Source organism: Bombus affinis, chromosome 5 (assembly GCF_024516045.1).
Source record: "Bombus affinis isolate iyBomAffi1 chromosome 5, iyBomAffi1.2, whole genome shotgun sequence".
In the NCBI taxonomy this organism is placed as follows: domain Eukaryota; kingdom Metazoa; phylum Arthropoda; class Insecta; order Hymenoptera; family Apidae; genus Bombus; species Bombus affinis.
Window position 1 is genome coordinate 9,683,074 of NC_066348.1, and position 26,170 is coordinate 9,709,243.

The window sequence follows — 26,170 nt, forward strand, 5'->3', positions numbered from 1 at the left end:
AATTTAACAATAGCACACAACAAATGTGTAAAACACATTTCTAGAGATGAATATCATATATTATTTGTATATTAGATATCTACCAACTAGTCAACTGAGTATTTATGTATTTTTCTCGATTAACGATATGCAAAAAAACAAAAAGATTCAACAATGGAGATGAAAATGAAATTCCACTCGGATACAAACAGTTGGAAAATAATTTGAATAAAAATGTAATATTTAACGTGAGCAGAGTACGACTGGTAATCGACGTTCATAAATTTGCAAGCGGCACACATCGGTGTAATTAATATGCATTGTTTTCGCGGAATATATCGTTTTCCAGCGATCAAAACGTCCGGTCAATGTCTTCCGAGAATTTACGAACCATTGAAAACAATTAAATCATAACAGTTAAATTGGCCTTATACCGGTTTTCTGGCGTGACTCAAAGGATTTTAATTTGCTCACAGCATCAATGGAGCCCGTAGGAAATTGAAATCGCCAATCGTGACTAATGCAGAACGCGTGCAGCGCGTGTCGTCGTAATTGAAACAGTTTTTGGCCCATTTGCAAGCGATGGGACGCGGTTTCAATGCGCATAATTAGCTCTTTCGCAGCTGCATGCCAAAATAATTGCCCACTATTTCCTGTATCGCTTTTATTTTGCGCACTTGCCTCCTCGCTGCCCGATGGGCTTTTTGTTCCCGAAGCGACTAGTTCTGGTCTCTAATTAATTAGCTCTTGTAATTCTGTTAACCCGAAATGGCAGCCTGCGGCAATTGTTGAAACGGTTGTTTCGGAATAAATTGATCTATGATGAAACTATTCCAGGGATCGAAGCTACTCTCGTCGGTTTACGTTTCTTTTTTTTTTTATACGAAAGTATATTTTGCACTTTGTAAAGCACGTTTACATATTAAGTTAAATATTTGAACGTTTGTTATGAGAAATATTTTCTAATATGTATCATTACGCGCTTTATACGAAACTTTTCAAAGTTTCACCGGTACTGTAATGAAACACGACTATCTCGATTGTGTTGGTAAAGCTCGAAGCCGATTTGGAAATGTACATTGAAGTTACAAGTCATTTACTGTTGATGAGTTAATAATTAGCGTTGATATATTTGTTTAAAAAAGAATTGTGTCATAACTGATTTCGCCTTTGTACATGCCAATATTTCATATATCTATCAATTAATTTTACGTACGCCAATCTTTATAATTTCAATTGATTTTCTGCTCAGTTTGACAATTGAGTCGTTGAGAAGCCAGCTTGATCAACTCAATAAATCGAGAGGCGCAGAAAAGCGATTATGTTACAAATATCTTTCTTTAAATCTAACTTAGAATTTCCTATTATTTATACCATTTTCTGGCAATAAATAAACTCATGAAAGTAAACCAAGTTTCCGGAAAATAGAATATCATTTATGCAATGAAATTCAGATTTTAACGTAAAGATGTCTAATTAAATAATAAGCTGGTACAAAATAATCGACGAATGTTATATGGAGTAAGTCGACGATACCAATATCATAGCCACGGAATAGGCTTTATGGCTTGAACTGTCTCCATCAGAAGAGATTAAGTTTTACGGACCGTTAGATGAAACGGGAGTTTAATCGCGAAAACGAGGAAGTTGAAAACGACCCGAAAAGTCGTTTGCTTTTTTATTGAAGATTGTTTTATAATACTTTGTTTACTGCCGTTCAGTATGTGAATTTCTTACAAGATAAGAGAGAATTTTAGGTGTGGACAGTTTTATAGACTGCTATGTGTCTCTTGTTGTATCTAACTTTCACTCTGTAAATTTCATATTAGAAATCATAACTAACTGAAGTTTAGAATTTTTATTTGAAACTGTACGAATTGTTGCACTAACATCGATAACAGCCATTATGTTATATTAAGATTTATGTTCGCAAGAGCGTTCTCAAATATTCGAAATAAATGCAGCGAGTATTCTAACTGTATCATGCGACATAGAAATCTTGCTATGCATATACATATCTACGTATGTGGCTTGGAGAAAATCATTCTACAATGGATGATTTAGCATCTCTCTTGTTATAACTGTTACATGCTAGTATCATTGTAGCTGGCGGCAATAAATATTCCGTCGCATTCTTTTTACTAACAAACATTCGAATTCCAGATACTATAAATCAGAGCGTACCTGGTGCAAAGTGTAAAATATAGTACGTATTGACGTTTTCGATTAAAAATGCTGTATAACTTTTAGAAAAGAGGAAAAGGGTATTATACCTTGACATTTTGCAAAATTACGTATTACGTATTAGATCGCCCTATAGGTAATGTTGTTTGAGGTGCTCAGTTGTAATAGAAAGATAATAATATTTGCATTTACGTTTAATTGATAATTTTCTCCTCTTAGATTAAAAGTTACAAGATAAAGTGAAGTTTAATTTTTCTTTCGTATCCTTTTTCTTTTTCTTCATTTCATTAAAAATATTTGATTACTCATTGTTTCACGAGTATCGTAATGTACGTAGACTATATCCACCGTGACGTTGCAAATATCTTTTTTTTTTTAGTTTTCTCCTGGAATGCTAGGAAAATGTAATGGACGTGCTGTGGTCTTTATTTCTGTTTAAATTACTTGATTTTGCGTATCGTTAATTCTGCTGTATATGGTAGAGCGTTCTCACGATGAAAAACTATTCGTTTGTGGTTTGCTAATGCTGCAGGTTTATCCGACAAAGCTACATTTAACCTCTCTAATTGTTCATTAGCGGTTTAATTTTGTTTTTGCGATGTCCGTAATAAAGGATTCTTAGTAAATCTCACTGAATGAAACATTTCGTAAAAACGTTGTTTAGAAAACGTGCATGTACATGTACATGTACTTACGCGAGATTTCATGAAAATATCGGTAAATATAAAAACGTGTTTTATACTTACCGCGTATTCACATTTACCAGGAAAGTGCAGTACCTATACTTCCATCGATCAACTTAATTATTTACACTTTGTTTATTGTACGCGCAACAACCTGATGTTATTATGAAATCGTCGTGATTATTCTACGAGGTATGAAAATAAATACCAATTAATCATAAATTTTAAAACTTCAATACCTTTGCATTTTGTTTATTATGGGGGGCAATTTAATATTGTTAGTAAATTATTGCGAATATTGCAAAAGTCGGACAAATTACAAAAATAGATTCTAATTATTCATTTTAGATCAATATTTTTACGTTTTGCCCCGTTTACATGCTGTTCAAATAACGTTGAATTTACGTTTCCACTATTTTCGATCGGTACAGCGCAGCTTTCGAAAACTTGTTACGCGTGGTCTGTACTTTCTTCTGAATATATTACGAGCGTTTCGTCTGCAGAGTTTCCTACACGGCGAAGCTTTCCTTGAGACGGTCTTAAGAATATGTGACCTACCATGCTTTCGAGTTATCTCTCGAGTATCTGCTGCATAAATCAGGACTCGAGGATTACGAAGTTAAGACTACGGAAGTAACGGGATTAACGTGTATCGTCAGCCGTGCTAGTGGCATCGCGAGTTTCATTGCGTTGTACAAACTCTGCAATTGGGAACTAGATGAAGGTTATTTCTGTCTTTTTTCTCTTTTTTTTTTCGTTACGGTTCCTTTGGTTTTAACGAACTACAGTTCGTTAAGTAGTATAATTAAAGTTAAATCGAGAATTATATCTCTCGCAGTTGTTTGCTTTTATCTGGTAATTAGAAGAGACAATCGCTGCAAATCTCGGCCGTAAACAGCGAATAACATTAGCCATATTTAGAATTAGCTAGTTTACGTTCACACACGGACACATTTAATTTATGATTCTGACCCACTCGTGATATCTGCAATTTCCAAATTACCATCGAACACATCCTTTAGGAATGTCTTAGATATAGAGAGTGGCAGAATAGATCTATCTATTTTTGCAAGATTTATATAGCTTTCGAGCTAAAAAGGTATTTCCTTTCCAACTATTTCAGTTACTAATGATATGTAAATGACAAGAAGAAGGATAGACTTGCCATCTTTGTTCCGTATGCTCTTTATATAATTTCCTTCGTCTATTATAAAAGTGATGCGAATAAGAAATTATAGTATATTTTCGAAACGCTTTTCAGTAATAAAATATCAACTTTCTTTCTCATTCCTCTTCGATTACACGGTATAACGATTTTTTCCAGCGAGACTTTATTGTTAAAAGTCGCGGAAGCATAGCAACTTTTGTTGCCGAAATAAGATTAGGGAAATTCTCGGGACGATCGCTTTAAATTCTCTAATTAGCGTTCGTAATTGTTTGAATTTTTGTGTTGGTCGTTCGTATGTAAATGGCGATAGTAAACTTTACGCGTTACGCTGTGCAAACACATAAATTCTACTTGTTGTTACTCCTCATAAAGTAGCTTTAACGTTGCCGACTGATGAAAACCTTGAACTAAAGCTCGACGATAGCAGTTTCTTAACATACCGAGAGTTTAATGGAGTTTTATGCTTGTTATTAAGCGATTCGTTTAGAAGCAAATGGCTCGTGTAATTATGTGTATCATTGCGGAATTTCGAACGTGTCTGTTTAGTTGCGATTCGTCTGCTATTTTCGATCTTCAATTTCTATCTCCGATTTCATTGACATAAAATTGATTCTCACCTCCAAATTTATAAAGTACCGTTTTAAGATCGTCAGATTATGTTCTCCGATCGATACTTATTTTAATTTCATATGGAGCTATAAATTAGAGCGTGCGATTTAATTTATTTATTATAAGAATTTGTATTATACAGTAGCTTCATAGGTAGTAAAAATCAGAATTTTTATACGATTTCTTTCTTTTTTTAATAAGAACGAATATTATAATTTTTCATCTACCTTTAGAATAGAAAAACTACTTTCTCTACAAGCAAGTTTTAGTTATGCCTGAAGTACTGTGATGTTATCGACTACAATTTCTCATGATACTCTATTTTCGGCATTCTCTTGAAACGAGAAAACTTATCCACTCTTCATGACACAAATTACAGCACGAACAATTCTTATATAACTTCGGAAATTAGGCAAAAGTACTATTCTTCTATCGCTGGTAGTTTCTCCTTGCACAATGCGTTACTTTGCGAACGTCGAAGAAACGTAGGGAAACACGGGACAGGAAGGTGTTCGCTGGTTAACAGTCTCGTCGCGTTGTTCTTGCAGTTGCAAATACTTTAATCTCGTTCACATTCTACCGTCCGCCGGTTGGCTCACCCGCCTGAGACCACTTCCGTTGCTCGCTTTCGCCTCTGTTACGGGGCTGAGAACGTTCTGGTCCTAGCAATGGCGTCTCAGACTCGATAGAGGTAAAGCCGGTAAACTTGCCTCGCTTCTTAACAAGTCTGAGAACAGCGGCGTATCCAGAAGTGAAAATTGTGTCGCGTGTACGTCACGGCATTGCGTGTCCGATCGTTGTCGATGTATCGTGCGAGAATTACAGATTTACGCTTTCCTGCAAATCAATGCCGAATCAAGAATTAAGCGACAAGTCAAACGATCGTGAATTGTGTTTTACAGAGTGAGCCAAGCAGAGTGTGGCAAATCGACTTTTTCGAAATTATAGGTATCGACCTGTTTCTGTTTCCTTTCAATTACACTGGCTCACGAAAGTACTTGAACATTTATCATAGAAAACTTCATGCGTTATACGAAACATTTTGAAATTTCGTTGTCGCGCTGCGTATTAAAATACAAATTTTTTTTTTTAATTTCATATGGAACTATAAATTGCAGCGCGCGATTTAACTAATTTAATATAAGAATTTGGATTTGAAACACTTTGAAATTTCGTTGGCGAGCTTCGTATTAAAATACAAATGTGAAAACTACGTATAAAAATTAATTCAAATTTTTATTGTTCGTTCGTATTAGTTACTGTTAATTCACATCTTCTTATAGTTGTTCCAAGTAACGAATAGCATACTACTTGTATTCATTTTGGAAGTATACGGTGATAGCAAATATTTCGTGGTGTTATTCTGAGGATAGTCCGTGTATATCTTACTGTATGTTAATATCTGGAATAAGATTTAATTCGGATCTATGGTCATTGGTGTTGTGGGGTTGCCGGTGCATTGTTACCATGAGAAGTGGATTACGTTGGTTTGGACTTGGACCAAGAATCGCATGGATGTGTAAATCGTATCCATAAGCTATAGGGATCGAAACGTCCGTAATAGCGGGATACGTCTTGGATATATGCCATGGCTAAATTCTCGACAAATTGTAATATGCATTCAATTACGATTTTATTCTTGTAGTTTAGTTTCGACTTACAATTAGAAAATATTTTGTTTGACTCAGTTTAGACGCGATTTCTGTTATTTCTAGGCTACGGATATTTATACAAATTTATATATGTATAAAAGTTTATAAAGGAGTAGAATCTGTACAGATATTTGCTTGCTCAAACGCCGTAACTAAAGTAGTTGAAGTATTTCACTTCGGACATTGTTTATATTTTTACGTACGACGCGCATTCTATAAATTTTTCAATGTACTAATTTCCTATAAATTCATAAACATCTGTAGTTCACGAGGTAAATTTTTATGTCACGTATAATTCAATTAAAATTAACGACAAAGTGCCAATCTATCTACTGTCGTTCTATATCGTGGAGTAGCGATGATACACTGTCTACACTAATAGTATTTAAACAGGCTGCAGTTTAATTAGAAAATTACGGATAGAAGGATCTACAATGATATTATGTCTCGCAATCATTAAGATTATGTATTATGGTATCGACCAATGAGAATATAAAGCCAGGCAATAGTGTATAAATCCGATTAAGGATATTCGTAAGACAGCTGATTCAAAAACTGCATAATTTCACAACGATAAAGAGATGCTATTGGAAAAATGATCCAAAGATTTTAACAAGATGAAACGTTCAAACTTATAACAGAGCACGATAAACCAAACTAAAAGCAAACGTACAATAGCGTAATAAATGAAAATAATCTCGTGTAAATCCAACCAGGATATGTCACTCCGTAGTACAGCTGATGATTCAAAACTGCTACATCACATCTTTTAATTCTAGAAAACACTGTCAGATCGAAGATAATTTAAGAATGGTAATAACGTTAAATTAATGTTCGTGCATATAATAGCGCGGTAAACTGAACTGGAACTCCAGTGAACCAACCAAAGAAGCTCACTCTATTTGTCACTGCATTCACGTCGACTGCTGGCCAGCAGGCTGAAAATTAATTCGTACAGGTGGAATCAGCGTTACTATAGCCGTGGTGGTAAGCAACCGGAAGCAATGAAGCTTCTGTATCCGACGTTCATTCTTCTTTTCCCTGCCTCCTCTCCGCGCGGGCTCGCGAGTCGTCGAGCGCTTCTGGCCCGGGTCGAGCTCCATTTTCCAAGACCCCTCCATTCGTGACGCTCGAGAGAATAATTTAGAGAGCACTTTGGTGGCGGCGACTCCACCCAGCGAGAAGCATCCACCCATCCAAACCACCAGTCCAGCGAACCACGCCGACCGAAGATATCTTTCCGCTCGCTTTTCCACCTTCTTCCTCTGGTCGCAGCTCGGTCGCTTTATGAATTGTCTGGCCCGAAGTTATGGTCGGTCCGGGAACCCGTAAACTGCCGGCAGCATCGTCGCGAATCAGCCGGTGCTCGGCTGTCGGTGACGTTCGCGGTGAGGAGGTCCTTGCAAGAGTTTTCGCCAGACTTCCGGTCACCCTACCTATCTTCGCCTCCTTCGTCCTCTTTAACTTCTCAACGACCACCGCGCTTCCTCGTACTTTCTCATCGAGAGCTCTATTTTGTAATTTATAACTCGTATCGTAGATCTTTGAGTTAGATGATTTAACGTTGCGAGCCCCTGCTTAGGTCTGCAGGTATTTCGAAAGAGGTTCAATTCTCTTGCTGTTAATACGTTTGGTATCGAAGGAAATGTAACAACGCTGATAGGCTTCTGTAGGTAAAAATTGGAATTGAGATCGTGTTTTGGCCTTGATGTTTCGAGGAGTTCAATGCAGAATGCACTCAGAGGCGAAATGATTCGAATTTATTAAGAATGTAATGATTTTCGGTTTCAGATGAAATTATTCGCTTATGTACTTACACTCGTACGTATCATTGTTCTAGAACTGAAAATCCAAGGATCTTTACTTATTTAACATAAACACCGAGATTCTTATAATTCACTGGAAATTTTTTAAATGTATAAATAATTCGTCATGAAATGAAAGGCAATAGAGAGGGAAGATAGCGATCTTCGATTTAAGACATTTACATAAATTTTGTCAGTTATGTGAAAATCGGAAAGAAAATATTATTTCGTTAATTGTAGACAATTAAAACGAGAAGAAATTGTCACGGTATCTTAATTCCTAGCTCTCAAGCGATCCAACAATCTTCCTTATCGATGGTATTGTTCGGAAATATATCAGCGTTACATTACGGGGAACGCTTTCGTGGTTCTATAGTTTCTTTCGTATTCTCGACGGCGCCAGTTCTCGACGTGTGTAAAGGAGTCCACCCACTCGGCACTCGAGCGAAATGGTTCTCGATCGGTTTCTGACTTATATTTCACATGGTGCCACCTCGAATGGCTTACAGATCCGTTCCAAACAATCTCATTGCTTTTCACTCTCCCTGTTCGATTTATAGAGCGCCATTGTTTCGGAAGGATCTAGTAGCGGCCTACAAGCATATATCTTGCACGCTAGTGAGAACTGCGACGGATTTCTAGACGGAATTCTGCTCTTCTTTCAAGTACACTTACTCCCAAATGTGCAGCGAACATGGATGCTGGAATATCGATGTACGTATATAACGAACGTCGTTGCGATGAGAGATAGAAGATTATCCTCTTCTAAACTAGACATTTAGTTTTACTGGCTGTATTTATTATTTATTTTATTGTTCTTCGTACAATAAAAGGGGATACTGTAATATATTGCATGAATTTATAAAATTAAATTATTTGACAAATTATATTAAAATATTAGCTTCAAAGTAAATTAAGAATTAAATATTTTATATATTAAATTTTTAATTTTTAAATATTAAGTAAAAATAATATAAATATATTCTATAATGCAGTAGCATAGTTGGTTATTCCGAGATACTTATTGTAATTAGCTATTATATAAATTTTCTCCAATTAATAAGTAATCATTTTCTTTTATAAAGTTCAATAATTCATTATTTATGTAAATAATGTAAAATTTGATGTAAGATAGGAATATTTCTTGTGTATTTTTCATCGTCGATAGTTTTAATGCGAGTAAAGAGTAAAAACGAGATAAACGTATAATTTTGTTCAACGTGTATGTAGTAGCACGAAATAATACTTCAGTTTGCTTCATCGTTTGTCTTTATCTTGGTTTCCTTTTACCTTTTGCAGAGCAAAATTCCTATATTCGTTCGTGAAATCATAAAATATTTCCTCTTCTTAAATCTTGTCCAGTATCTTTGCGCAAGATCGATCAGAATTTTTATTCCACTCGGAAGCATTTAAATAAACCCGAATCAAATATCGTGGACGGTAGGTTGCTCTTTCATTTTTCGTTCTTTCGATTTGTCAATGTAAATATGGATCGCGATTCTTGTTTCCGAATTTCAAAACACTTAAACCGAAAGCAAATATCGCGGACAGCGCGTTTCTCTCTTTTTGCTCCTTGGATTTGCAAACGAAGCTTCACGATCATACGACGTATCCAGGCTCCATGAATCAATCGATATTGCAAAATAGAACGCGGAGCCACGCCGTGGTCACGGTTCATTTCTGTTTTCGGGCGGCGGTATGGCGGCAACGGACGAACGAAATTTACAATTCGATGCGATCCTTCCTTAAACCGTATCCATAAGCAATGCGTGATTAATGTGCCGAATTAGCGAGCATGTTCGGCGACATATGCAGCTGAATAGAACGAGGACGTGAGGGGAAACAAGCGAGCGAGAGGGAGAGAGAGCGAGAGAGGGAGAGAAGCGTTGGTATCGATCGTCGTTGCATCGCGCACAGACCAGAAGAGAAATGGCGTTTACATGTGACAAAGATTCTCTGATGGATGATAGTGCTCGTTGCTTTAGGCGTTCCACCGCTACTCGATGATATTTTGATGGTTTGATCGACGTTGACACGATGACGAGTTTGCCCGGTGTTCGCGACTGAGCGGCGGACCTGTGTGATACAGAAAGGACTGACAAGAGCATGCTAAACCACTACCTTGATGGATGATATCGTCGTTCACTGTTGGCAGTGCAAACACTTGGAAGAAGATGCACCGCCGAGAATGCGACTCTGCCAACTGATTTTCCAGTTCGCGAAACTATCCGGCGATGTCGTGCACGTCCCGGCTTAATTTATTGTTATTGCGGATTAGAAGGTTATATTGCTTTTGGAAGGTGGATTTCCATTTCACCCCTAACGTTGCTGCGGTGAAATGTGTTGAATTCTCTGGTACACTTTTCAGATAAAAAATTATAGCCTAACTGTAAGTCACAATTACCAAGTTTAACTCGTTGAAAGATTATCGACACGTATAAAATGTTATGTTTCAATTGTTTACGCAAATTTATATTTTTACGAGTACATTATAAAAGATAGGACGTAAGTAGGTTCTGTATATTCTTGTCTATTGTACATATTCTCTGTACAATTTTTTACATCTGAATCGTTTGTAATACGATCAATTAATGGAAAGAACATCCTCTGACTTAAGCTGCAAAGGCTATATGATATAGCAACTATTTTTCATATTTCTTTAGCGGCGATACGTTTGAAGGATCCTCTGTTTCCGCCAAATCATCCGAAATGATACGTTCTCTCACCCAAACTTTGTCTTCCAAATATTTGTACGAAAGAATCTAACGCTGTTAGACCCGGTCGTCGTTTCGTCAAAATATTGTTTTAAGTTTTCTGAAAATTTCATATCGTTCCCAACGCTCGTTTAAACTGACTATCAACGATGCTTTACTCCAACTTCGTAATTCTCTTTTCCATAAAAATCGAGCCAGAGAACTTCGCGTGTCACGTGCCCAAACAACCGATCTCCATGAAACCATTCGAAAGAAGTAAAACTAGTTCACCAACCTACAGAAAAAAGGGATAAAAAAAAATAGTGTAAAGGAATAACAGAATAAAGAGGGGGATGACGAAGAAAGAGACTCGGGAGGAACAACTTATTACAGGTTAGAATAAAGTCCTGGCTTTCTGTCGTGACAAAGAACGATCCTACAAGGAGAAGAGTTGTATGGGGCGAGGGGTGAGTTAATACTAAAAGCAATAAGCAACGAGTGGTTGCGGTTGCGAAGGGTAGGACAGGGTTTTCCAAAGTTATTGTTGTGACCGCCGCTATTCTACGCTTTGCTCGTCGCCACTCTACTCTCTTTCGGCTCGCCTTGCTAAATTAAATTTTGTCCTGCGCGTGCAATGCCGGCGAACTTTCTCCGTGCGTTTCGCCAGAATTATGCAAAAGCTGTTTCCTTGGCTCCTTTGTCGGCCCTCCTGTCGCGTACTCGAGGAAGAGAGAGGCGTCTCCGCGATTTCTTTCCAGAGTTAACAGTATCGTCACGTATCGTCAGAGCCGAGAGTGTAACTAGATCGAAAATGTTGCCGATCCCGGCATGAATTTGATAGGCGATAGCGTTCCTATGCTCCTGGGATTCTTAGTCGATTCTAGGATAGTGATATCGATCTCACGATGAACTATCTTTTTCGCAGAAATACTACGCGTATCGAGATAATTCACTTTCCTTCTTCGACGTCACCTTTTTATACCTGACCAATGATTCTCGCTTAATGGAACATTTTATGGGGAACAATTATTTTTTTGCGACGTATCTCATACATGTAACGAAACAATGAAATGGCTGAGAATGCTGATGGTGAAAGTCAGTTCAGTGGCATTTTTCACAAAATAACAAGTTTTAAACGTTTGATTTACCGAGCGATTGTTGATGATATACTAGAAACATTGACGAGCACCATGGAATTTTTTTTGGTATCTGGAGAGTCCAGAACAGTGAAAACGTTGACCATTGAACAGAAACGAACCAATTTATCCTAGGGAGTTTGAAAAAAATATATTTCCACCCGGAGGGTTACAGAATGCTTTTAAAAATCGTACAGCAAAGTTACGAGTGATTCAAAATATACTTAATATCTAATCCAAAATAAATTAGCATCAATATCTTATGTAATAACTACTAGTGTAGCAATAAACAAGGAATTTCTTGGTCTTTTGAAAAGGAAATTGCTAGCCGGCTACAACAAAATCCACCTATGTACATTCTGCGTGATATCGACGTGCCTTCAATGTTACCTCCGATACTGCTATCCGATCTTTCAGGCTTCTTGTACACATCTCCATTTCGAGTAACTGTTTTCCGTAAAATTAAGACGCTGATCGAGCCAATAACAAGAAGGAGCTAAACGCCGAGACGCGACGAGGAACTTGACCAGCGGGAGATGTTGTTAGCGATAGAACAAACATATTTGCCGGAGCGTTTGAAAAGGAACATCTCCGCGGTGATATCCGCGTGTAATATCACCGTGAAAACGGCAAAGAGTTTCCGAGCCGGTCGCGTTCGAAAAGACGTTTTTTCGTTTAAAGCGTTTCTTCATTTCGCTTTACTCCCCTACTATGCTCCTTTCATTTTACTCTGCTACGGTTTAACAGTCGGCTATATTAGATTCTCTTGAGTCCAATTTTCCTTTCTCCCTTCCTATTTTTTTCATTTTCCTCCCGCTGTTCTCTTCCACTTTTTTCTTCATCTTTTCTTCTCCTTCTTCTTCCTCTTCTTTTTTAATACTACCTTCGGTACACGGTACCTGGAGGGGAACCGGCTGTCATAAAGCGCAAACCGGGACCCCGGCCACGACGTGCTCGGAAAAAACGATCTCATCACGATGTTTCGATTCAGCGAATCGCATTCGTCGACGCCTATCCACGACGCGATGCGGCGGCCATCCTTCGAGGAACTGGGTTATCGATTCCCGCCGTAATTTTGAACTGCTGCACGTGGTCAGTTCCTGGTTCGTCCCACGTTTTGCATCTTCTCTTTCCACCTCGCTTCTCTCTGTCTTTTTCCTCTTCCCTTTTCCCTCGATGATTGGTTTTTCTATCGTTATCCTGTTTTATGTATGTACTACTTACTGTGTAATCTATATGTATAGAGGAGAGAGCAGTGGAAGATTTGGTACACAGATAGCGTCATAAAAAGTTTATGCGTTTGAATTAGTAAGAGGGTGCTGGCGATAAAAGTTAGTGGGAAGGGACCACCGAAATGTATAGACCTTCCTCGTTATTAAGTGAAGATTATACTGGTGTTAATGAATGGGAAGATATTCAACGCATTGGTGCACGTTCTTTTGGTTATTTTCGATTTAACTGTATATTTTTCACCTTAAGAAATATTTTATAAAATACGAACGAATTCTTATTGTCACATATCACGGATATTTCAAATTTATATTAAACATCTTTCTAAAACGTTACAAATCCTTGTTGTTCGTTAAATTAAGTCGAATTATTTAATTTTCGAAGACTGGTGATGGTATTTAGGGATTAAGATACGCAATATAAATATTAGAACTAAATACATTAAAATTAAGTAAAATTCAGCTTAAAATCTGATCCTAACTATTACGGTTATTCTTCCAACGTCGCTGATCGAGAACGAGCGAGCTGTATACTCGATCGAATTTATTCAACGTATACGCGATTATTCCTTCTTCTCGAAGATTTCAATTTATCATTCACTCGCGTCACGTAACAAGCAATTTACGTTCTTACGGATGCTTGAATTGCTAATTCTCTAAACGTTCGTGCAGTTCGGCTAAAGTAAATTCGCACGATAGCGAAATCCATATTCGGCACACGGTATAAGTAGGTTGCTGCGCGTAAATGCTGCCTTTCGATATGGTCTTGCTTCAATAGCGTTTAACAAAACGATCGATCCATGCATCGATCTCGCGAGCTTTTGTACCCTGTCTGTCTAGGGTTAACTTCATCGTGTAGGAGGGTAGAATATTTGCACGTCCGTCAGTGGTAACTTGGCAGGCTTAATCGGCTTTCGGCCGATTCGTAAAGTACACAATGAATTGCATCACGGCGCCGCTGGCCGGCCGTGTAATCCTCGTGGCGGCAATTTATATTAATTAGCCCATTCGCCCGAACCATTCGTGTTCAACATAAATTAGCGGGGCTAATGATGAATGTCAGGTATAAACGTAACATTATGCGGCCACGCGCTGCTGTGTACGAGTGTGTCGTCCCAACTAACCCGGTGTTCACCAGGTAGAGAAGCTCGTGCTGCTCGATATATACGTCGCGCGGTCATACATAACGCCATAGTCCCCTTTGTATGCGCGTACATACGTTTTGGCGTGAAATCAACGTGACACTTGCCTATCGTGATTACAACTTGACAACGTATGCAACGCGCGTCTCTGACTTTACGTGCACTCGTTCGTGGTATTTCGGCAACTTTACGTTTTTAATAATTTTATATGTTTCTTTTCTTGCTAAGAGGAAAGAAAGTTGATCGGGTTAATTCTTATACGCGATTGTAGCTTTGTTCTATTGAAGTTTAAGGTTCACGAACGTGTACAATTTATGTTCTCGAATAATCTTGCCCGCGTTACGTTTATAGGTCCTTCAGTTTATAGTTTGTAGGTTATCCTTATACTTTTATCGATTTGCAATAATCATAATGGAATCGAATTTGTCAGTTTATAATTCGAAGGAACACTTACTGTATATCCTTCGATTATAAAATTAGCAGGCTTGAAATTTTAATTATCTGTTATCCGTATCCATTATTTATTTTGATTGTCAATAGTAATATATTTTACTATTTATATATACTACTACGTAAGTTTCCTATTTATAAATAATTCGCGCATTAATACCTATCGCTTGAAAAAAGTCTTATCGATTTAATCTATCAGAAAGGGAACAATCTGAAGCTACAGAGTTCGTTAAGTATCAAAATAATTCTACCACAATCGACAATAGCAAACGCCACTTTTGTGTCTGAAAAATCAGCGTTCATGGAGAATTCGGCGAGCAATTCGCGCGCAGTGTACTCACATGCGTACAAATTCATACGCTTAGTTGCTCGTACTCGTGTACCTAGCGTCCGTTGAAGCTGCGCAACTTCTTTCCCAAAGAGCAATTCGCGCATTTACAGGTCCACTGTAACTCGATAATCGATCGCCAGTAGCCTTCAAGGGTGGTAAATTCACAGGTGGATGAAAATCGCGACAAATCGAATAACCAGTCAGGGCACGAGGATGACATAACGAGTCGTCGGACGGTTCTTGTTCTTAGCTGTGCGGCCGATGTGCGTCACGGAAGGGGTGGATTTTGCACCCATTGCGCCCGTGTTTTACCGTAGGCGTCGAACTCGCTACACGACCCGCATACCGGCGTTTGAGTCTGTGTCTTTGTAAGCCACCTATAGACTGGTTGATCCCGTTCCAGTTAGGTGCATCGGACCAAAGGGAGGAAGCTCGTGCTGAAAAGTAAGAACTGGAAACGGGCGGGAAGGGTTCGTTGCAATCAAGCGCGGACGCGGACTTTGGGGATGCTCCTCCGTTTTCTCACGGTCTGCATTATCTTCTCAGAACTGTGTGTTGCCTCTCCAACTCCTCTCTTCGTCTCTGCTGAGACGAGGCTAGACGAGGTAACGAAGGAGGCGGAAGATCGTCCCCGTTCTTCCCTTCCTTCTTCCTCTTTTTCCACCTTCTCTCCGTCTCTCTCTCTCTCTCTTTCTTTTCCTCTGAACTTCCTCGTTGCAACCTTTCTCTCTTTCTTCTCTTCGACGGCCGCCTTCATCCGTCCTTTCAGCGTGGCCCTGTATCTTGGCTGAAATCACTATTGATCGCCTCTGTAAAATAGCGGTTGAGCTTAGCCGATGTACGGTGGCGGATTATTCCTGGATTTCCTTGGGGCGCGTGTGTGCGCGCGCGTGTACCACGTTAGGATTGATAAGAATCATGGGAGAAAGGAGGTTTTAAGTTTGAATCGGGGGGATAAGTATCCTCCTGGCTTACCGTTAGCGATGCCTGTTTGCCCGCCCCTGCAATTGAAGCTATGTAGAAGCTTTAATGGATCAGCCTTGATTGCACTAATGGTAATTGTGTTTATTATATGAGCCGTTTGGAAGTTGAAGCGATCAATTCAACTGTTTGGTAATTGAAGTACGCGATTAATATCCAATTCTCAAGAAACGTACGCCTTACTTCGGTAAGTTCGTTCGTCTGGAAAAGAGCGACGTAAGCGATAATAAATTCCAGGGTAAATTTAAGAAAACAGTGTTCGTAACGTCATCGCTTTTCTGTACTTTTGAATTTATGGAGTCGATCGGTATGGCTTTTGAACGACTCGCGCGAACACCACAGTTGAAAAATATGACAATTATACGTGAAAAAGCTATTTTAAAATTCAATCTATATATATTATAATATATTGTCAATCAATTCTATTAGGTTATCCGGAAAATTGAAAATCGATTCAACGACCCGTTTAATTACGAGTGGCGTTATATAATAATACAACGATAATTATTAATTCCTAGTAATTAGCAGGGTATCATTAGTAGCCTTATAACGACGAAAGAGAAAAATCTCATTAAGGAAATTGCAAATAATTCTACACGAAGCAAAGCTACGCGATCTGAAACATCATCGTACCTGAAAACCTCGATTTATTTCCACAGAATACGATACAATTAATTACCTTATTTTTTTTTATTACCAAGGAAAATCCTAATCTGTAGAAGGTTAATCAGAAATCCGGGTTAAACGTTGAAATGTTACGAACGTTTCGATTTTCGACGACGCGGCGGGCAAACTGGAGTTTGCCTAGCATCTTGGTGACATCTTAAAGCCCTCATTAGTGTAGCTCGTCACCTTCGATAGGTAAACGGGGTGAGAGAGAATTAGCCACGTCAATATTTGCGGTGCAATCAAGCCGCTTCGACTCGGCGTGTCCCCGTCGTCGATGTCGTCGTCGTCGTCGTCGTTTCGCTTCTCGGTGGCCCCCGACACTGCCACTGATTGTAATCCACACTGCTCTGACCGGTTTGCCGCTGTGTTGTTGCTGTTGTCTTTTCTCATTTTCCCGACTCGTTCACCTGATACGTACACACGGTCGTGCTACTCTCTGAGATCCCTCTATCCGTTCTGACGTTTGGTCGTGGTCCAATCAGACGTTTTCGTGACGACGACAGTTTCTTGCCGAACACGTTAAAACGGCTAGTTAGCTTTACCAAATGTTTACGCGGCCTTGCACCGATATAATTTTCGCGTTTGATCTTGCGACCGGTTGTTTGAAGAACATTGCCTGCTAAATGTGTGTACTGGGGCAATTTAGACGATTAATTATGATCACGTTTGATTGTGGCTTCGGGATCTTGACGTATAGTAAATTGTTACTTGGACGTGATTAACGATAGTTGGGGCACTGTTGGCTTAAAATGTTAAAAATTCCATGTTCAGTGTAAATATTTAATCATTCCATTATGACTGTTATTAGAAAAGAACTTGGATAACAGTAACTACATGATAATTGATATAAATCTTTATAAACATAATAACAGACTTTTTAAGGGTGTTTGATGAATAAAATGTAAAAAAAAACTTACGTTCTATATAGTAAAAGTAAACCGTGATAATACATATTGTTTTATCCACTCCCCTATAAAGCTTATAAGAAATAATTAAATTATTTAAAATTCTAACCAAAAGATATCTCAACCAATAGATATCATATTATTTTATGAACGACACCATTTTGCACGTTCGAGCAAATTCCGAGTAATATACACAAATCCAAGCTACGATACCGCTTTAAATCTCGCATCTTTATCGCTTCTATCTTCAAACTTAACGCGATATTTCAACGAAAAGATACCTTAACTTTCTGAACTGTAGAAACTTTCACCGCAGATTACAGAATGAGTTCTGCGATGATCGCTTCGCCAACGACATACCAAAGTTCAATACCAATTATCATAACGGTTTTTGTAACTCAGCCTCGATCGTATCATTGCCATCGAATTTATTAATTCTGTCAAACGAAAGGTCTGCCTGCACAAAGATTCTAAGCAGGAAACTAGAACGTAGCATTGAAATCAGTTATCTGGCAGAAAGGGGAATACCGTGAGCTTAATAGGCCATACAGAGTCCCGATAAAACTCGCCGCTAACCGTTTGTACTTCTTATATCTGACAAATCTTCCGGCGTTTGTCACCGATAAGGAAGAATCGAGGAGCCGGAGGCGAGGAGAATCGAGACGATCGAAACGCGCAAGATGGTCAGCTAAGGCTATAAGGAAAGACGGGGCGAGGGTCGAAGGAAAATCGATCGAAGAAATAGCGGAATTAAGCTTTTTCGAAAGTTGCACGTGCGAAAGCTGCGGCACGGAGGGATACGAATCGCGTGTCGTTTGGTAAACGAGGGCGAAACGGTCGGGAAAGCAGGTGGCTCGTGATGGCAAAAGGGTTGCGCTACGTTCCCAGTGAAAGGAACGACGTGGAACGAGAATAGGGAGGGCGGACGAACGCGTGACAGTGTCACAAATTGAAAGTGTCCAGACGAGCTCTGCTATTTCCTCGAGCTCCTGCTCGATCTTCGTGTCCTTCGCGTAACACGATCGCAAAATTTTTCACGAAAAGCGATCGCTTCGATTCTCCTTCGCGACGGTCACGTTTGAATTTAACTTGCTAGTTTTCGTACCAGGAGTCGAAGAGTTTACACAGAAGCTTATTTCGTTCGTGTTTTTGCTTTTATCAATTTCTTGCAGATCCTTTCAGGATTTTTAAATTTTCAAGAGATTCGAATCTTTTTTAGTATTTGGAACGATAGGCAATTGCCTGGTAATCGATATTTTGCTAATAGACAAGTAAACACGTGAAAAATAAACCGGATCGTGTGATCTGATATAGAAATATTTTTATGGTTCGAGCGATAGAAATATTTTTAATTTATTAGTCGGGGATTATTGACTATCGTATGAATTTTCATGGATTAATTATATCGATAATTTGGCTGTGCGTGTGCGCGTACAGATTTAATTGTGGAGTTAAGTAGGTGATTGGTGAGATTGAATTTTTAGAATTTTCTGATAGTTTTTTTTTCTGGCGCGCCTGATAAACACGTAAGCCTTGCGCCGCGAGGCAAGTTTCCTAAGTCTTGAGTGAAAATTTTTAGAAGTGAAATTTAAAGCGAAAAAGTTACGTCCAAAGGAGGTGAATTGCTGTGAGTGTAAAAAATTTGTAAAAAATTCCATAATGCTGCTAAGTAGGTAATTCTAAACTTTTGACTAGCAGCGTTATGTTTCATACTTCGTATCGTCTACAACCTGTCCAATTAGCTACAAGTGACAAGATAAAACAATTCTTTCAAAACGCGTTTACATAGTTACTTTTCCTTACTAATTCTATAAATATGAAAAAAGTCACTTATACTTAGTCAATTAACGACAATTAACCAGTACAACGTTACGTATAGCCAACATCGAGCGTTAATGCAATCGGCAAGAAGTTTCAGCGGGTTTCCAACCTGCGAGTTATTGCTCCCAAGATAATCACCACGATTATCTCTAATCGAGCAACTTTATTTATTTCGTTCTAATTCATCATTATATTTCTGTATTAAATAAAACTAAATTCTCGTACATTACTAAAAACATACTTCTACGCGTATAGAAACAATAAACAGCAAATTATTTGGCTCTTACGATGCATGTTGTCATAAAAGGAGATCGCGACAAAGCCGAAAAACACCAGATAAGCGTCACGAGAAGGATAAAAAACGACCGAAGGAAAGTCGACAGGAATCGGTAGAAGTCAAGCGAGTCCTGTTCATCGGTCGGCCGCGTACATGCGATTGTTTTCCCTGGAATGTGTTCTTTACGCTCGTTAATTCGATCGCGATCCGTTAATTGCAGTTCATGGAAGTAGAAACGAAGCTGGTGGAGTTAACGGCTGGTCTGCATCGTGCACCGATCAGCCCTCGTGGCTCGATAACGTTGGCGAGAATAATGGTCAGGATGGTGCGATCAGGTAAATAAAACAGAGTCTCGTGGCTGTCGTGCAATCCTCGGACAATTCCCATTCGCACACACACGCCGCTCTCTGCTTCATTCTTCTCATCCACTTTCCTTCTTCCAAATATCTACTTTCACCTCAATCTTTATACCCTTTCCTCGCACCCCTTTCGAAAGCTTCTTTTTCATTCTTGGTTTTCATTCTCTGTCCGCTGTTCGCCCCCTCCTCGTCGTATCCTCTCGGCCTCTTTCTCTTACGCTCTCAGCTAGTGGCGTGACGCATGGCCAGCATTTATAGCGCGAGATAGCACCGCCGGTTCTCGACAGCGCCGGCAGATTTATCCTCCACGGTTATTGGAGTTATACAAAGGATTTTTCCAACTGATCCCATAAAGTATCTGTGCCTGATGTCCTATTATTTACGCAGCCGGCTCGGATGCCACTGGCCCGCCAGCACCCACCACGCCGCCCTGAATTTTTCTCGAGTGCCGCGAATCTTTAAAGTACGACCGACTCGTTTCCAGTAATTCAATTAATTTCGTAAAGTCTGTTATGCATCGTTCGGGACTAAATTCGTGGTACAAAAGAAGTCAGGGCGATTCTATGACTCGAAATAAGCGGATACGAAAGAACAACGAAATTGCTTTGGAAGCTTCGTTTTCGAGAAAATCGAGCTTGACAACTCGTCAAGTGTATTTGCATTTGGTTAGGTCTCGATTAGGGAGCAGTGGAAAATTGGCAGGAGATCGCTTCACACGCGAATAAAATGCAGAATAAAAGTTTTTGCGTGTGTAATGATTAACGCGAGCGGTAGGCTGGAACATCAAATTCTAAGAAAGTAAATTATTAACATTTTCTAAAGTAAGTGTATTTATATTTCTATCCTTTATTATGAAAGGAAATATCGAGCACTACGTTCTAATAAATTGTCAAGCTCGAATTTAATCGAAAATTGATACACGAAGTAATTTTTAGATGGTTCCGCGTTTTTCTTAGTCACATCGTTCTTAAAATCGTAATAAATCGAGTTGAAAGAACTCGGAATTGTAGGAAGTTGGAGACACGTATTACAAATAGAAAATATTCAAGTCGTACGGAAATAATTTATTCGGCAAGGAACAGAATAAATAAGCAATAAATAGTAATAACAAAGTTATAAAAATAATATCTACGGATTGCTTTCTTACCTCTTTGAAAAGAATATCTTGCTTGACGTAAATGGAGTGCAGGTTCTTGCGTTTTGTAAAAGCACTCTTTTTTGTTGAAATATGAATAATGTATCGCGAAGAAAACCCCTATGCACTATATACTGAAGCGCGAAGAAAAATTTCTGTTTTACATTGAACTTTACTTTCTATTTTTACATTGAAAGCAGAAAGCACGCGCTAGGATAAAGGTATTTCTTTCCTGTTCCTACGGCTTCTGAATGACATTCTCTTTCACAGTATAAATATAATGCAGCCTCCTGTTCCCTGCAGGCTGTTGTTGTTGAAGAGGTAAATGATATGTACGAGGAAAAGTCTCTACATTTATTTTTGCATTATCGTATTCTTATCTCCTTCCAGAATTTAAGAAATAATATTTTTCTTGAAAATACAAGTGTTCCAATATAATACTCGTATCATATTCGTCTATTGGGACGTGGTAACACGCACACAGTGGTGTGTTACGTTGGATACTTACAGAAATTTCTTATGAACATATTACGTGTTATACTGGCACAAAACATTTAGAAATTTCGTTAACACGATAATAAAATGCAATCGTTAGAAACTTGATAATGTACGTAGAAATTACAAGATATTGAAAATATATACATTTTGCAAAATTCATATAAATTGTCCCTTTCGAAATAATACATTAGATTGTCCGAAAAATGTATTTCTTTCGCAAATGTTTTTTTTACAATAGTACACCTTCATACAAACGTGAAACCAAGTATGTGAAATGTAGCGGTGTTTATTTCAACATAACAAATTGGATCGTACGTAATTTGGTAAAATAATATAAAACAAAGAACGTTGTGCGTCTATTATTTCCTCATAAAGGGAAAAACATTTTTCGGACAACCGAATATTTAAATAAAAATTAATTTATTAAATATAATTATAATAAATAATATACTTAAACAAAATAAAATTTTATTATAAAGTAAAATAATATATCAAATATATTGAATATGTGCAATATGAGTTACTAATTCTAATATTAAGAAATACGTGTTTCTTCGTAAAATGTCCTGGTTTCCAGGATTTCAAAAAATAATCCGTTTGCGAGAATACAAGTGTCCTCTCCGAACAAGAACCCTCTGTTTTAACCAGAAAAGACCCACGATCCTTTGTCCGGGGTAATCGATTCCTAACGAAAAAACCGTGTACGACACCCTGTAAGTGAAAGCTGTTCCTTCGTTTCTAGGACTCCGAAGGTGACACTCCCCTTCACGATGCGATCTCTAAGAAACGGGATGACATGTTGGCTCTGTTGTTGGACCATGCCGCAGACATCACCCTCACGAACAACAATGGCTTCAACGCTCTGCACCACGCTGCTCTTCGTGGAAACCCAAGGTAAGTAGCTCGCGCTTTCGATGCTTACGCTTTTGTCCGTGATACTGTGCGCCATGTTGAATGTCCCTGTCGGCGGTAGAATTTAACCGTCCGAACCGACCACTACCGAGAATAGAACGATAAAGGACTTTGCTCTAAACAGCCTGACAATTAAGAATAGCCGGCTGTATTTCTATAGCTGATGGGTCAAGACAGTCTCACTCTCTCTGTTCGTCATATTTTTTCGATTTTTACACAATAGGTGTTGGTATTACTGTTGGGGATGTTGAGCTGTAGTTTCTTGTTACAAGCTGCATTTTCTTCTTAACAAATGATTCGAGTGTATGGATTGACACGCGACGAAGAGATTTGAAAGTTTTGAAGTTACAAGGGTGAAGTTCTAACGACAGGGATGGAAGAAGAATTCATCAATTTCGTTTATGAATTTATGCGTTTATGGGGAATACGAAGGTCCAAGAATCCGCATAATACACGTAACAAAGATATATAAAATGCTTAAAGTATCATCGAACTTGTGACTGAATGTTTATCGGCAATTATTCATTTACGCATGATATCTAAATACATATGCATGTTATTTTGGGAAACTGATTAACTTCGATTTATGATAGTAAAACGACACTTGTAGCTGTGAGCGTAGTCTTGCCAGCGAACGAGTCTTCGTGTAATATAGACGTTAGAATGTTTGAACGTTTCTCGTTCGAATGATTTTTGATTGGATGTTTGAGCGAATCCGGATTAAAGATTGAATGGAGTCTGTCTCGAATGTCGATTCGATGTGACGTTGTCATTCGTATAAATCCAAATTGTAAGGTATACAGCGACGTTAAATCGATATGTCAATGAGTATCTATGAATCTTCAATGAAGATTCAAGTAAATCCCGAGAAGGATTTTAAGGCGCCGTATCCAATCGCTCTTCGGCTTTGTTCTCCTGTTCGACAAATCATGAAAGAACGTCGAACCACAGGTGCTTCCGAGCTAGTTGTCTCTCGAAGTCTAATCGAGTCGGACATTCTGGCGAGGTACTGAGTTAATTTTACTCCAATTCTCAGCAGTCGCCGCCCTTCTGTTCAATTTCATCTGTTACAATCTCGAGGATCTTCGAGGTTTGCTCGCCTCTGTTACTTCGAGACACTGATGGGGTTCTTGGAATGATAGCTGGTACCTCGGAATAATATCTGCCTTCGATCAGGTTCTTGAAATATTATTTCCCCTTAAGAACATACTCCTCAATTCTTTAAACTTCGAATTATATCAGGAAAATGGTATGAAAATGCAAGGTCGTGAAAGGTAGGACTAATCTGGTAATAAACTGTTACAGGATAGAGAAAAATTTGGATGCTTGCACTTACTTTAATCATCAGATTTGCAAAGATATTTCCGGTACATTGTATTCAACGCTATAAACAACGAAGAAAATTTATCACGAGGTTTGGATTAAAAATTTTAAGCGGCTACTTCGTTACAAAAAAATATTAAATATTCCTCTTGAATATTACTTTAATCCCGTTTCTATTTAAATTTGTAATAAATTTTCATACATCTCACTCAACACTGGCAAGGATTACAAAAGTTTATTGCACAGTCATGTACATCTTTGTCTTTTGCTTAATAAACCGGAGTCAAGTTGTGCCATTGTTGAAGAACTCGAAAATGAGACTATCTCTCTTTCTCTTCCTCTCTTTCTCTCGCGAGTACACCCCTTCCCCTGTCACGTTTCATGCCCGTTTCCGGCCATGGAAAATGCAGACACCGGATGCGCATAGTAGTTCTGCAATCGCAATTACGAGGTACCTACTTTCAAGCTCTCGGTGTCAGCGATTCGCGCGTTACCACGCTCTCTGTTGCGATGTTGCTCGTCGAAATAACAGACAAATTTCTGTCGTCGAATGGAAAAAGCAATGGTTCAATGGTGCGAGAACTCGTAGAATGGTAGAAAGGAAACGATTATCGCGATGGCAGCTTTTGTTTCGGCGGACATCCGCGTCCTGGAATTGTCTCGTTATCAACGAGAATTTCGTTCGAAAATCTTTTTCCTTCGCTTCTTTCTACGTATATAAAATTATCGTACAGTTTCTCGCTTTGTAACTTTTGTTTTCTACGCCCTCGTTTCAAATGTCCGATGTTTTTGTTACGCGTTAATTTACAATTTACATAATGAAGGTAGAATTTTAGGCAACTTGGTTGCTGTATTACTTTTATTTATCTCTGTTCTGCACGGAACTTTGTATTTTTGAAATTACTAATGGCCATTAAAAATTCTGCAGAAACCATTTTCACTCTCTGTAACTGCCTTTTTCGTTGCTCCTGAATAAACGAAATCGACGTTCGTTATAGCTTTTTAGTACGGCGAAAGAATGAAGAACTAATGACTGTTACAATCGGATTATTGATATAAGCAATGTTATATAATTTCGAAGTGACAGAGAAGAGATTAGCAGAGGATTAATGTTAGTATTTTAACGTAACGTTCCACTTTATTTACAGTAGGTCCATGTTTATGTAGCATAGAACGTACGATACACGGCGAAGTTTCATAATATATCAATCCCGTTAAATATTTGACATTACCTATTTTATTTTATTATAGACGATATTTGTACTTCAGACATTACGAATCGTCGTTTACAAAGCCATTGGTAATTCGAACGAATTATAAATTTGACCCGCATTATGATAAACCATGAGAAATTTACAGTGATCTAGATAGATAGTAAAATGTCAAGTTTGGATAGTGTAATTTCGAAACGTTCCAGCAAAAAGAACAATTTATGATCTTACGCCACTGTAAATAGAGCAATATTTGCTTTCATATCGAGTTGCCAGGTCGTGAAAAGCGAAAACAATGAACGTGCTTGGGCAAGTGAGACACGATGGCCCATAGCCGACTAACGCGTATAACGGTTCGTGAATTCCACTGTATTACGTTAATTGAATACATCACGTTGACTCGATTCAATCCCTCGCATCATAGTCGTTCCCATTTGTGCGAAATTACCGAAAATACTACAGCTACTTTTTCCCCCCAATACTTTGATATCTATATACTCCAATCCTTTTAGGTATATTTTTACATATTATGTGCGTTCTGTGGATTTCTGCACCATCAAACTTCCTATAAACGCATTAATATTCCTTATCATCGCTCGTACGACCCGATAACTCCAAGCTTAAAAAAGAAGAATGTTTCATAGGAATATTTCACACCAAGCTATAATCCATTACAGAAAGCTGTAACGTCAAATTACGAGTATATATTTCCATAGAAGCGAAATGTAGGTTGAACGTGGAACACAACTTGACCCAGAAGCGTAAGTGGTTAATCATTTTTCTTCATCAAACAGCTCGCCAGGCGTTCGATTTCGAACAGTCGATCAAGTTAGTCGGCAAAAAAAAAAACAAAAAAAGAAGACGCTTGCACACCCATAGACGTGAATCCGCGGTGGATCTGCGGTTAGCTGGGGGTAGATTTCAAGGGGATGGTTTTCATGGTGCAAAGCCGGGGATAGAGGGTGTCTGCGAGACCGGGTTTTCGCATCCGCGTCTATCGCCTCCGGATATTACCTAC

At 38.5% G+C, this 26,170-nt stretch overlaps 1 protein-coding gene across 8 annotated transcripts in view; it reads left to right on the forward strand.

The window, feature by feature from the left end:
* Nucleotides 1-26,170, forward strand: part of LOC126916983 (E3 ubiquitin-protein ligase MIB1) — a 441,377-nt gene that overhangs the window by 60,714 nt on the left and 354,493 nt on the right. For all 8 annotated transcript variants that reach the window (XM_050723359.1, XM_050723360.1, XM_050723361.1 and 5 more), the window contains exon 9: nt 22,449-22,600. In XM_050723359.1, coding sequence (XP_050579316.1) covers nt 22,449-22,600 — 152 coding nt within the window. The remainder of the gene's footprint in view (nt 1-22,448; nt 22,601-26,170) is intronic.